We start from the raw sequence: 15,194 nt of genomic DNA, 5'->3' as shown, positions 1-15,194 counted from the left end.
AGGACGAACCACATCCAACAGGATTAACTGTGGACGCAAGAGGAAGCTGTCTGAAAGGGATGTTCGGGTGCTAACCCGGATTGTATCCAAAAAACATAAAACCACGGCTGCCCAAATCACGGCAGAATTAAATGTGCACCTCAACTCTCCTGTTTCCACCAGAACTGTCCGTCGGGAGCTTGTAGTGCAATTTTCTTATCAAAGTGGAGAGAAGTTGACTCACAACAAGAGAAAATCCGGACTTTGTCTTTATAAGTTTTATTCAAAGGCATTAAGCGTTTGAAGACCCTGTCACTGAGGTTAGTCAGTGAAGCAGAGCCCCGATCAACATTTACACACTGTATTTATAGCAAACATGACAGTGTTATCTCAACTTCAGAGTGTGTGTTTTATGGCCTAGACCCTCCTCTGGTTCAGAGGTGACAAAGTTATCTAGGAACAGACCCATCTGCTCTTCCTGAGACATCACCCTAAATTATGGGTTTTAACCATTAAACTTCTGATAATGGCTTTACAGCTTCCTCCTCTAACACAGATGTTCTGAGGAGTGAGGTAACCTAAAGGTCATACACTTTGGAGCACTTGATAAAAGAATTTCCATTACAAGCTCCACAGGGTCAATATACACGGCCAGGCTGCTATAGCCAAACCTTTGGTCACTCATGTCAATACCAAACGTTGGTTTCAATGGTGCAAGGAGCGCAAATCTTGGGCTGTGGACAATGTGAAATATGTATTGTTCTCTGATGAGTCCACCTTTACTGTTTTCCCCACATCTGGGAGAGTTACGGTGTGGAGAAGCCCCAAAGAAGCGTACCACCCAGACTGTTGCATGCCCAGAGTGAAGCATGGGGGTGGATCAGTGATGGTTTGGGCTGCCATATCATGGCATTCCCTTGGCCCAATACCTGTGCTAGATGGGCGCGTCACTGCCAAGGACTACCGAACCATTCTTGAGGACCATGTGCATCCAATGGTTCAAACATTGTATCCTGAAGGCGGTGCCATGTATCAGGATGACAATGCACCAAAACACACAGCAAGACTGGTGAAAGATTGGTTTGATAAACATGAAAGTGAAGTTGAACATCTCCCATGGCCTGCACAGTCACCAGATCTAAATATTATTCAGCCACTTGGGGGTGTTTTGGAGGAGCGAGTCAGGAAACATTTTCCTCCACCAGTATCACGTAATGACCTGGCCACTATCCTGCAAGAAGAATGGCTTAAAATCCCTCTGACCACTGTGCTGGACTTGTATATGTCATTCCCAAGATGAATTGACGCTGTATTGGCCGCAAAAGGAGGCCCTACACCATACTAATAAATTATTGTGGTCTAAACCAAGTGTTTCAGTTTCATTGTCCAACCCTTGTAGCTCATACTGTCCACAGCTTCCTACAAAACACAACCTTGTTGATTACTCCAGCCCTACTTAGCATCATTGCATATATGGTTTCAGTGTCTTTCACCACAGCTGACCTGCTGCTGCATTTTTGTGCAACAAAATATAAGGATGTAGAAAATACAAATAAAATTTGAGAAGCAATAATCAGTTGACCAGAGTTCAGAATCAATATAAAAATGGACTCAGCCGGTTTGACCTGGGGAAACAAAATTGAAGTTGGTATCGGTCAGGAAAAGCCTGAACAGTGCATCTGTAAATTCAACTTGGGTTTCAATACTGTGATCTATTAAAATATATATTTTGTTCTGTTTGTAAATTGTAATTTTCCTCTGTGTAGCAGTGATGTGCCACTCTTAGGAGGTAACATCACCTTCAGTCTGCTGACCACACAGCCACATTTGAGACCAGGATATAATGACTTCTACAAAACTCCAGCCCTGCAAGAGATGGTACAAGCTGCACAGGTCAGAATACATATAAAAGGGCAATACCACACTGGAGCAGTCGGGGTCAACCAGCAACACAGACACTTTGTCATTAGTGAGATCACAATCAGTGGCAGGTAAAAACTTGACATTTCTTCTGAAATATATTGTTTGTCTTTCTATGTTGTTGAAATTAGTCAAGTTGCAGTTAAGGTGAAGCTTTTGATATGTAGATCTATTAGAGACCAGACAGATTTTGGACTTGACAAACCTCAAATATAAACAAGGTATTTATTTTGTATGATATTTTTGATAGGCTTGTTTGAAAGAAAATTAATAAAAATATTTTTAGACAAATTATCATAAGCTGCACACTTCGTATTTAACAGTAATTCTTCTCCTACCAAAGCAACTCTAAGTGTCATAATTGGTTAAATGAAATATTGGAGTGTCTCCTCAGTACCGATTTGTAAGAACTGAGTGAGCACAGTTGAGAAAAATTATTCCACACAGACTGTTGGGTTTCAGCAGAGCTTTTTGAGAGTAATTGTGAACACATCTTTTCATTAGACTGACATTGTGACTGACATAGTGACTCTCTTTTATGACTGTGGTAATTATAGGATTATGCAGGAGGCAATCATCTCTCTTTCTCTCCTTCTCCCTCCCTCTAAGCTGTTTTAATTAGTAGCTTGTTACAGTGAAGTAGGAGAAACACAGATTTAATGCCGCTGAAACCTCATCTGTGCGATCTTCATCCATCCATGTGATTTATTTCTGTTTTATTTTTCTGCCATTTTTTCTTGATTCTTTATAAAGCGTGTAAACATAAATGTAGGAGGAGAGAGAGACTTTTATTATGGAAGCAAAGATATCAGAATTTGTTATTGATATTGATAATAGATATTAACATTTCTGTTATGGAAGATAGGTGATATTAACTGATATGTATGTTTATATATGTGGGAGCCTTTAGGGGTGAGTGTCTGTTTACATGGTTATTTGTCGTGTGTTTCGCTGTGTTGCCCTGTGATGGACTGTGAACCTGTCCAGGGTGTATCCTACCTCTCACCCAGTGACCACTGTAGATAGGCACCAGCCCCCTGTGCCTCCCTGTATGGATAAGCAGATATAGACGATGCATAGATAAAACCATTTATTTGATTACTTTGAAAGCAAATATTTTGTACTTTGTATTTTGTTCCTATGACATCATGAACAAGTGGCCAAACAATTTATTAAAAAAATTGCTGTGGGAAGACAAAGAAATAAAGCTACTGAATATCTGAAAGAATAATAAAATTAGTGTGTGTGTGTGTGTGTGTGTGTGTGTGTGTTCCTGTCTTGGTATCACAGTGAGAACCATTTTCCCGATTTCACCATCAAATTGAGGACCATTTGTACCAAAGTGAGGACATTTTGCTGGTCCTCACGACCTATTTTGCTAACGGTTAGGTTTAGGACTAAGGTGTGAATTGAGTTTAGGTTAAGGTTAGGGTTAGGCATGCACTGGTAATGGTTAGGTTTAGGGTTATTGTCAATGGGAGTCAACAGATGGTCCTCACTACACATAGCAAAACAAGAGTGTGTGTGTGTGTGTGTGTGTAATTGCATGTGTTTTTATGAGAGGTCTGTTACCTCCTATGTTACACTGATAATACTTGAAGTGATATTTAATATTGTGGAATGACCTCTTTTCATTGCAACTACTCATGTTTTAAAGATGGAGGAAATTAGAACAGACATTTTAAGGAAGGGAGAGCATTTATCCAATTTTCTTTGTTTTTTTAATTTGAAATGTATTCTAAACCTCTGTAACAAAACTTTAAGTTGTTTCTCTGTATTTGGTATAATTGGTATTTTCACACCATATCGTTTATGTCACCTGAACAGATGTGAGTGTCACGGCCATGCAGACCAGTGTGACACCAGTATGACCCCGTACCGCTGTATGTGTCTACCTGCGAGCCACACAGTTGGAAATAATGTGAGTAACAAATGTCTCATAACCACACAGATGGAGCAGATCTCACAGCCACTGTGACATTGTTTTACACAACAAATTGTGGCAAACATATAAAAGTTCATATTAACAAGTCCCACTGATTTAAAGACAGATGCACAAAGCTTGTTTGCTTTAACAGCGGAGTTTCAGATGCAATTATAAATGGCTGAATTTTATCCAGGTATACATCACATATCTTCAAGCATGTAAATGTATAGATGGTGATGCTGGTGATGCTCAAAGAGAAAGAGAGAGGAGGGTTGGAGAGAGAAATTCTCTTTGGTCAAAATCTTCTCATGGTCTTAATTAAGCACTTTCCTTTTTAATGTCAAGGGGCTTTCGAATGAATTACAACAACATACATACATGCATCCATACATGCCTAAATAAAGTGGGGAGAACAAGTATTTGATACACTGCTGATTTTGCAGGTTTCTCACTTGCAAAGCATGTATAAGTCTTTAATTTCTATCATAGCTACTCTTTAACTGTGAGTGACGGAATCTAAAACAAAACTCCAGAAAATCACATTGTGTAATTTTTAGGTATTTAATTTGCATTTTATTTCATGACAGAAGTATTTGATGCACCAGGAAAACAAAACTTAATATTTGGTACAGAAACCTTTGTTTGCAATTACAGATATCAGACGTTTCCTGTACTACTTGACACTGTAGCTGGGATTATGGACCACTCCTCCATACAGATCTTCTCCGGATCCTTCAGGTTTCAGTGCCATCACTGGTCAACACAGACTTTCAGCTCCCTCCAAAGATTTTCGATTGGGTTCAGGTCTGGAGACTGGCTAGGCCACTCCATGACCTTGAGATGCTTCTTACAGAGCCACTTCTTAATTGCCCTGGCTGTGTGCTTCAGGTCGTTGTCATTCTGGAAGAGCCAGCAACGACCCATCTTCAATGCCTTTACTGAGGGAAGAAGGTTGTTGGCAAACTTCAGACGGGCCTGGACATGCGCTGGCTTGAGCAGGGGGACCTTGTGTGCGCTGCAGGATTTTAATCCATGACGGTCTAGTGTGTTACTAATGGTCTTCTTTGAAACTGTGGTCCAAGCTCTCTTCAGATCATTGACTACGTCCTGCTGTGTAGTTCTGGGCTGATCCCTCACCTTCCTCATGATCACTGATGCCCCACAAGGTGAGATATTGCATGGAGCCTCAGACCGAGGGAGACCATCATCTTGAACTTCTCCCATTTTCTTTTAATTGCTCCTTCTCATCAAGCTACCTGGCTATTTTCCTGTAGCCCATCCCAGCCTTGTGCAGGTCTGCTATTTTATCCCTGATGTCTTTACACAGCTCTCTGGTCTTGGCCATTGTGGAGAGTTGGAGTTTGTTTGATCTGTGGACAGGGGTCTTTTGTACAGATAACGAGTTCAAACAGGTGCAGTTAATACAGGTAATGAGTGGAGAACAGGAGGCCTTCTTGAAGAAGAGCTAACATGCCTGTGAGAGCTGGGATCTCACTGGTTGTTAGGTGATCAAATACTTATGTCATGCAATAAAATGTAAATTATTTACCTAAAAATAACACAATGTGATTTTCTGAATTTTTGTTTTGGATTCTGTCACTCACAGTTGAAGAGTATGATAAAAATTAAACACTTGCTTTGCAAGTGGGAAAACCTACTAAATCAGCTGTATCTCAAATGCATGCATGCATACATACATACATACATACATACATGCATACATGCATGCATGCATGCATACTTGAACAAAAATAAAGTTTTTTAAATGTAAAATGTGTTTCTTACATTTCTTCCAGAACATATTATTATTTATTTGCTAAAAATTGTTTTAACTGTTTAACGTGTTATTTTTTGTTAAAAGTACACTGAACAGGAGGATCGGATGGGCTGTCAGTGAAAATACAGGCAACCCATTAACCTCAATAATGCAACTGGTAGACAATGGCTTAAATAACAACAAACATAAAATCTTAAAAAGCCATGTCTTCTGCCATACCACAATCCTGGCTGGTTAAATCTTGGAAGGAAGCACCAAAGACAGAACATTGAAAGGTGGAAGACAGTTTTCTTACCTGACCAGAAGAAAATGAATATGGACAGTCCTGATGGCTTCCAATCTTATAGGCACAACCAGAAGATTCCACTGGAGATGTTTTCTACTAAGCACATTGGCAGAGCTTCCATCATGATCTGAAAAGCCTTTTCCATCAAAAAGAACAACAAAGCCTTATCTGGCTTGGTTTTCAACAGAACAATGCTATAGTTTATTACACTCATCTAACAAAGGACTTGTTCCAGAAGAATATCATCCCTCTTTGGATTGTTCTACTTGTTCCCATTGACCTAAATCCCATCAAAGGCATTTGGGGTTGAATGGCAAGGGATGTTTCCTAAAATGGACATCTGTTCAAAACTGTAGATGCTAATGGATTTTGAAGTTTTAATTGCAGTTTCTTAGAGTATTACACAGTCTTAAATTCATGTGAAGTTCCCAGGACACCCACTGCTGCAAAGACTGACAGGTATCCTAAATGTTATCCTAAATGAAGGACTACAAATTAGGGATACACGATATGTCTGCATAAAAAGCTGTATCAGCCAATGTTAGTGATTTCTTTTAACATATTGGTATTGGCCTTATAAGTAAAACTGGGGCAATTTAAAAGAAATCATTTTTTATTTCCATCTTGTTGCCGTCTTTATAGCCGATAGTTTTTGTGAATAGCAGTTATCGGTCGTAACAGCAACGTTGTCAGATATTAATATCGGCCAAGATTTACATATCGGTGAATCCCTACTATAAATAGTTTGGAAGTAGCCTAATAAAACTAACTAGATTGATGGGCAGCAACAATTTCTTCTCATGGAGTTTGCATGTTCTCCCCATACATGCATGGGTTCTCTCTAGGTTCTCCAGCTTCCTCGCACAGTCCAAAAACATGACTGTTAGGTTAATTGATCTCTCTCAATTGCTCTTAGGTGTGAATGGGTGTGTGCATGGCTGTTTGCCCTGTGTGTCTCTGTGTTGCTCTGCGATGGACTGGTTGTTCTGTCCAAGGTGTACCCTGCCTCTCGCCTGTAGACCACTCAAGATAGGCACCAGCTCCCCAGCAACCCTGTAGGGAAGAAGCAGGGATGCATGGGATGGATATTAGCATCCCCTGACTTAAGTCCCACAAGCATATGCATGTGCATAGTTTTTCTCATGACTGCTTTGACGGACATGGAAACTTCCTTAATTGATTAATTAATTCATGTAATTCATCAATTAAGCTTTTCACACATGGCCTTTCTATTTTGGTTGTGTTTTTTATATTTAATGACAATGTTGAATAGTTGTGGGTTTTTGTATTTTTGAAGTTTGATTTAAAGAATTTTAGAACAAGGAAAAGAACAAATCAGTTGTCGTATTTTCTGATATTTAACATCCTAGATTTTGAAAAATCTCCTTGAACCGCCACCTTAACGTGGTGGAGGGGTTTGAGTGGTCAAATGATCCTAGAGGCTATGTTGTCTGGGGCCTAAATGCCCCTGGTAGGGTCTCCCATGATAAACAGGCTCTAGGTGATGGGTCAGACAAAGAGTGGTTCAAGAATCCCTCATGAGGAACAAAATATCGAGGCACGTGACGTCGCCCGGTACGGCGGAGCCGGGGTCCCACCCTGGAGCCAGGCCTGGGGTCGGGACTCGTCGGAGAGCGCCTGGTGGCCGGGTTGCTCCTCGCGGGACCCGGCCGGGCCAAGCCCGAACGAGAGACGCGAGGCCATCCCCCAGTGGGCCCACCACCTGCAAGGGGAACCATGAGGGACCGGTGCAAAGAGGATTGGGTGGCGGACGAAGGTGGAGATCTCAGCGGCCAGATCCCCGGATGCTTAGGCTGGCTCTAGGGACGTGGAATGTCACCTCGCTGGGGGGGAAGGAGCCTGAGCTTGTGCGGGAAGTCGAGAGATATCGACTAGAAATAGTCGGGCTCGCCTCCACGCATAGCGTGGGCTCTGGAACCCATCTCCTTGAGAGGGGTTGGACTCTCTTCTACTCTGGAGTGGCCCACGGGGAGAGGCGGCGGGCTGGTGTGGGTTTGCTTGTTGCCCCCCAGCTCAGCCGTCTCGTGTTGGGGTTTACCCCAGTGGATGAGAGGGTCGTATCCCTGCGCCTTCGGGTTGGGGAGAGGTCTCTGACTATCATTTCAGCCTACGGGCCGAGTGGTAGTGCAGAGTACCCGGCCTTCTTGGCGTCCCTGTTGGGGGTGCTGGATAGTGCCCCTCCTGGGGACTCCATTATTCTGCTGGGGGACTTCAACGCCCACGTGGGAAACGACAGTGACACCTGGAGAGGCGTGATCGGGAGGAATGGCCTCCCCGATCTGAATCCGAGTGTTGTTTTGTTATTGGACTTCTGTGCTAGTCACGGATTGTCCATAACGAACACCATGTTCAAACATAAGGGTGTCCATCAGTGCACTTGGCACCAGGACACCCTAGGCAGGAGGTCGATGATCGACTTTGTTGTCGTATCATCAGACCTTCGGCCGCATGTTTTGGACACTCGGGTGAAGAGAGGGGCTGAGCTGTCCACTGATCACCACCTGGTGGTGAGTTGGATCCGCTGGAGGAGGAGAAAGCCAGACAGACCTGGCAGGCCCAAGCGCATAGTGAGGGTCTGCTGGGAACGCCTGGCAGAGTCCTCGGCCAGGGATGTATTCAACTCCCACCTCCGGGAGAGCTTCGACCAGATCCCGGGGGATGTTGGAGACATAGAGTCTGAGTGGACCATGTTCTCCGCATCTATTGTCGATGCTGCTGCCCGTAGCTGCGGCCGTAAGGTCTGCGGTGCCTGTCGTGGCGGCAATCCCAGAACCCGGTGGTGGACACCGGCAGTAAGGAATGCTGTCAAGCTGAAGGAGTCCTATCGGCTGTGGTTGGCTTGTGGGACTCCTGAGGCGGCTGACGGGTACCGTGAGGCCAAGCGTGCTGCAGCCCGGGCGGTGGCAGAGGCAAAAACTCGGGCCTGGGAGGAGTTTGGTGAGGCCATGGAGAAGGACTACCGGTTGGCCTCGAAGCGATTCTGGCAACCCGTCCGGCGCCTCAGGAGGGGGAAGCAGTGTTTCGCCAACACTGTTTATAGTGGGGGTGGGAGACTGCTGACCTCGACTGAAGACATTATCGGGCGGTGGAAGGAGTACTTCAAGGATCTCCTCAATCCTGCATTCCGTGGTGGAAACAGAGGCTGGGGACTCGGGGTTGGACTCTTTCATCACCCAGGCTGAAGTCACCGAGGTGGTTAAAAAGCTCCGCGGTGGCAAGGCTTCGGGGGTGGATGAGATCCGCCCTGAGTACCTCAAGTCTCTGGATGTTGTAGGGCTGTCATAGTTGACACGCCTCTTCAACATTGCGTGGCGGTCGGGGACAGTGCCTCTGGACTGGCAGACTGGGGTGGTGGTCCCCCTTCATAAGAAGGGGGACCGGAGGGTGTGTTCCAACTACAGTGTGAAGCGGCTGGGATGAGGATCAGCTCCTCCAAGTCCGAAGCCATGGTACTCGACCGGAAAAAGGTGGCTTGTCCTCTTCAGGTTGGAGGGGAGTTCCTGCCTCAAGTGGAGGAGTTTAAATATCTCAGGGTCTTGTTCACGAGTGAGGGAAGAATGGAGCAGGAGATCGACAGACGGATCGGTGCGGCTGCCACAGCAATGGGGGCACTGTGCCGGTCCGTTATGGTGAAGAGAGAGCTGAGCCGAAAAGCAAAGCTCTCAATTTACCGGTCGGTCTACGTTCCTATCCTCACCTATGGCCGTGAACTTTGGGTCATGACCGAAAGAATGAGATCCCGGATACAAGCGGCTGAAATGAGCTTCCTCTGTAGGGTGGCCGGGCACTCCCTTAGAGATAGGTTGAGGGGCTCGGAGTAGAGCCGCTGCTCCTCCACATCGAGAGGAGCAATTTGAGGTGGCTCAGGCATCTATACCGGATGCCTCCTGGACGCCTTCCTCGGGAGGTGCTCCAGGCACGTCCCACCGGGAGGAGGCCCAGGGGACGGCCCAGGACACGCTGGAGGGACTATGTCTCTCGGCTGGCCTGGGAACGCCTTGGGCTCCCCCTGGAGGAGCTGGAGGAGGTGTATGGAAAGAGGGACGTCTGGGCGTCTCTGCTGAGTCTGCTGCCCCCACGACCCAGTCCCGGATAAGCGGAAGACGACGAGTACGAGTACGATTTTGAAAAAAGGTACCTAATTTTTACCAAGACTGTAGTTTTGTTTTATTCTATTTAAACCAATAATATCATAATAAAATTGAACACTAACAAACTGCTATTTTCTGCTAAATAATAACATTTGGATCCAAATTATCTTCTTTGGACTGAACGTGAGAACATCCAGACAAACCAGACAAGTGACTACTTTTACAATTTTCATTAAGAACATGTTAAAATTTCTCAGATTATTTATTTAAAAAAAATACTCTTCTTCATTCATTCATTGTTAAAATTTTTAAAAGTCTAACGGAAAAAAAAGAAAATGCTTCCAAACATGGACATGTGCCTATGTATTAATATATAAAAAAATCTTTCATACTTTTTTTTTTTCATCGTTTTATAGACTACAGTTGTCTCTATGCTCTCTAGGTCCCTGCACCGCCTTTATCCTCTTTTCTTTACTGATCGCTCTCTGTCTCATACTCTGTCGTTCTCTCCTGAGTCGCTGTTTAAATAATGTCTCAAATCGACTAGAACAATGACATTCCCTCAGCATGCATCTCTAATCAGCCCCTTTTTCCCTGTTTGTCTTTTGCTTCATTTCACTCAACCGTTATCCATAACCCCCACCCTGTACCACTCTTTGTGTCGGCACTTTCTAAGTATCTAATTCTTTTCTGTTGACTTTTTTTCTCTCTTCCATATATTTATCAGTCTCAGATTATTCCTCCCTCCCAAGCTTCTTTCCTTTTTTTCCTAGTATATTACTTCTTTTGTTGAGTTGGGTGATGCAACAGATATAAGCAATATGCACATGTTTTTTATGTGGCCTATTCTCTGTAGGAGCTTTGATTATTTGAAACACATCAGTGAATAATATGTGCATTTGTCTACAAGGAGTTCTTTTCTTTTGGTGCCTGTGTGCAGTTTTCTTTTAAACCTTTCCGTGCTTTCCCTCCAAGCGAATATTCAAGACCTTTCTTCTGTCTTTGTAATATTGGAGCATAAAAGGCTGTGGGGAATATTAGCGTTTAATATTGCATGCATTCTGTTGATTTGGATTGGCCTAGCACCATGAAGGATGTTGTACTAATCTGTAGAATTTCCACAGTGACATAAAAGTGACAGAAATGCTCAGACATGTGTCAAAATGATCAACAGGGGCCTTAGAAGACACACACTTAAACTGGCTGTGTCTCTCTCTCTCTCTCACACACACACACACACACACACACACGCCGAAACCCATATGTGCACAAACGTACGCTCGCACTCTCCCACTTTCTCCCTCTGTCTTTTGATTCTTTCTTATGTGCACTCGGTGTCATACTTGATCTCTCATTCTGTCACTCTGTCTCTGCATCTTGCTACAACCACTGGATTCAGTCAAGGCTGAAAGATATATCATATCATGAATTTTACATGATAGTACTCACTTTATCTTATTCATAAAATGTAATTTTTTGATTGTAATCTTTTTACTAAGTGTAGAAATGTAGCATTCAGTGGTGTTTTAAAAAAAATGTAAAGGTAACTTTTTTTAAGTTTCCCTGTTGTCTGCACTCTAAAGGCATGTGTTTGATAGTTGCATCAGATTTTATTGCAGAACTGCCAACAGTGATATAATTGTTTTTGTGGGTCTGTGCATAAGAGCGTGTCAGTGTGCATTTTGAGGTCTGTACATTTTTGTTCATTATCGTAAATCTCTGCAACAGACGTCACTCAGTAAAGTGGGGTTTAAAAAAGATAAGAACTAAGTGAACAATAGCAAGGTTTTTACCAGTGTCCATGTATTGCTTTTTTGAAAGTGAATACTAGCTGTTTATTTGAGTTTGTATCTGTGTGAGGCTGAGTCTGATAGCTATTGACGTAAAGTGGTGTTGCCCAGAATCTCTGTTGCTTAAGGCTACATCAGCAGCAGATTTTCACCTGCACTCTGGTTAACCAGGTTAACTTTTCTGTGGATACACAAGAAATAGATGTGTACACACAAACATTTACACACACAAACAAGCCAGTGCCATGACCTTTGCTGCGAGAGCGTGAAATTAGTCATGGCATTTAGGATAAGATGAGTGTTCCCAGTGGATTTACACTCACACACACATGCACAGATGCTTATGACAGGCCATCTGAATGTCCACATATCCATTAGAGTAGTCTCCTCACTCAGCAGGTTTTGTCACTACAATCAGAGTGAAAATAAGATGTTATTCCTTCCACTGGTTCACAGTCCAAACTACTTTGATTCACACACGCGCGTACTCACACAAACACACACACCTACTCAGATACTGTCTTTACAGTACTAGGAACAATATGGACAGCTCTCTTATTAAAGATGTGCATCACTAAATGCAAATTCCATACAATGAATTAAAACATTATTAAAAAAGTAAAATTCAGTATTTCAGTTCACTAAGTAAAACACATTATATAGATTAATTACACACCAAGTTTTCAAGTCTTTATTTCTGTTAATTATTATTATTAGAGTAGTGCATCAGACCACTAAAAACATTATTAATACAGAGCTATAAGTATGTTTTAAACCTGCTTAAATGTTCTTAGTCTCATTACAATGTGTGTTTTAATTTATTAACAGACTGTACATACCTAAATTGCTTACAGTGCTGTGAAAAAATATTTTCCCCTTACAGATTTTGTTTTTGCTTTCTTTTAATCGCAGGGCATAAAACAATGTTAATAAAAAAGATAACCAGAGTACATACAAAATCTGTTTTTCAAAGGATTTCATTTATTAAGGGAAAAACTATTTAAATCAACCTAGCCTTATGTGAAAAAGTAATCTCCCCTTGTTAAATCATGAGATAACTGATTGACTGCATTTTTTTGAATGTTGGGTTCAGATTCATGAGCCACACCCAACCCTAGGTACTGCCAGACGTATCCAGGAAACCACCAACATAAAACCTGCATGAAGCAGCATGAAGTAGGCTCAAAAAGGAACACATCATGCACTGATTTATAGCAATGTAAACATTGATGAGAAACCAATTCATTCGCATATATCACTCATGAAGGGGTTACAAAGCTATTTCTAAGGCTTTGAGACTTCAGCAAACCACAGTGAGAGCTATCATCCACAAATGGAGAAAACATGGAACAGTGGAGAAATATTCCCAGGAGTGCCTGGCTTACCATAATTATTCATCAAATACTCATCCAGGAGGTCACCTAAGTATGCAGAACAACATTTTAACCACTGCTGGCCTCACTTGCCTGAGTTAATGTCGGTGTTCATGATTTGACAGTAAGAAAAAGACTGGGCAGAAATGGCATCCCGAGTTCCAAGGCCAAAACTACTGCTGACCAAAAGGAACACAAAGACCTGTATCTCATTTTTGAAATGTGTGCCTCCTGTTTGAATAACACAGCCTTTTAGAAAAAAAGCTTCATACTGGCAGTCAAACTTGGTGGTGGTAGTTTGATGGTCTGGGCCTGCTTTCCTGGTTCAGGATCTGGATGACTTGCTGTAATTAATAGGAGCATAAATTCTGCTCCCTACCAACAAATCCTAAAGGTAAATGTCTTTAGTTAATTAATCCTGAGTGTATTTGGGTTATGCAACAGGGCAATGATCTGTAGTCTCCAAGCAATTCCCAGTCTGAAGAGCTCATTAAGAAAAAGCCTTTGTGGTGGCCTAGTAAAAGTTCTGACTTAAATGTGATTGAACTGCTGTGGCTTCACCCTAAACAGGCATACTCAAAGCACCCAGTGTTGATAAACAACAGTTGCAAAGACGAGTGGGCCAAATGTACTCGAAGACTCTGTGATATTTATCGCAAATGATTGATGGCAACAACAGGTGTTTGTTTCAGGGGCTGCTACTTATTCAAATAGGGTCAAGTTGGATAGCATCTCCCTTAATAAATAAAATCATCATTTGGAAGCTGCATTTTACATTTAGTTTAGTTATCTTTGTCTGAAATAAAATAGGTTTGTGAATCTGAAACATTTTAGTGTGACAAAAAGCAAAAGAAAAGACATTGTGCCATTTCTTTTCACTGCACTGTACCCACACAATAAAATGAACTAGGAAAACAAATGCTTATAAATTTAGGAATGAGTGTGTGGAACTGTATTTCAGCAATGACAGAACTGCACTTGCACTAACACAACGATGCAGTTTAAATCTTAATATAGCTTATAGTGGCCAAGTGCAAATAAGAGGGACAGAAAAACAGAATTAAAACTGCACAGATTCAGTCTTCTTTATGTGTCCTCCTTTTTGCTCTGTTGCAGCATGTAGATGATGGAGCACCATCAAAACCTTTTGTATGAGTAGAATTAACGTGCACGCTCTTCTTTTAACTCCCAAACACCAGTCCCTCGACTAATTAGCAGGCATGGAGCGAGAGAAGGTAAAGCAATGTTGTATGAAAAGAGAAGAAAGAGAAAACCTCTGTCTTTCATTTGGTATGGTAATATTTTCAGCTCACATAGACACTGTGACTATGAGAATAAGCATTTGAGGGACAGACAGGAGGGGGATGAGCAGAGGAGATATGGAAAGATGGGAGAGATTTACAGAATGATTTGTTTTTCAGAAAGGTGTGTGTTAGGAAAAAGGCGGAAAGCTGCAAAGATGGAGGGTACCAAAAGAAACTCAGAGGAAAACTCCTTTGCTTCAGGTCTCAGCTATAGTAGATTAGTTGAATAGTGAGGTATAGGGAGAGCTTGTTGATTAGAAAGGCAGAAAGAAGTAGTATTGTTGTGTAAAACATGTTAGAAACAGAGCCACAGCCAGAAAAGTAAAGACATATTTCCTAAATTGCAAAAAAGCATGATCAAACTCGCAGACAGTAAATTATTGAAGGTATGCCAGGAGATGTTCTTCATTTAAACATTATGTCAGATGGAAGAGCAGGAAAAAGGACAGCGCAAACATGAACATGCAAATATATTAATACATATTATATATAATGTTTCTGTACTGTCAATGATGTTGGTCTTTATACATTTATTTCGGTTTCTGTGGTTTTTTTTGTTGGTTTGCGGAGATTTAATCATTTATGAATCCTATGCTGCTTCACAGCAGTGCTTATAACCAGTTAGGTGTAACCAGATCACAAGATTTATTGAAACATGTTTTTGTCAAGATATACACCAGTCAGGCCTAACATCGTGACCACTGACAGGTTAAGTGAATAACCATG

At 42.2% G+C, this 15,194-nt stretch overlaps 1 protein-coding gene across 1 annotated transcript in view; it reads left to right on the top strand.

Annotated features, from left to right (window-relative positions):
• ush2a (Usher syndrome 2A (autosomal recessive, mild)) overlaps nt 1-15,194 on the top strand; it is a 360,158-nt gene that overhangs the window by 47,206 nt on the left and 297,758 nt on the right. Inside the window, exons 12-13 of the mRNA XM_047364117.1 lie at nt 1,746-1,970; nt 3,727-3,820. Coding sequence (XP_047220073.1) covers nt 1,746-1,970; nt 3,727-3,820 — 319 coding nt within the window. The remainder of the gene's footprint in view (nt 1-1,745; nt 1,971-3,726; nt 3,821-15,194) is intronic.

The sequence above is a fragment of the Girardinichthys multiradiatus genome, chromosome 4 (assembly GCF_021462225.1).
Source record: "Girardinichthys multiradiatus isolate DD_20200921_A chromosome 4, DD_fGirMul_XY1, whole genome shotgun sequence".
Taxonomy (NCBI): domain Eukaryota; kingdom Metazoa; phylum Chordata; class Actinopteri; order Cyprinodontiformes; family Goodeidae; genus Girardinichthys; species Girardinichthys multiradiatus.
Note: the sequence above shows the minus strand (reverse complement) of the source record. Positions and strands in the feature narration are given on the sequence as shown.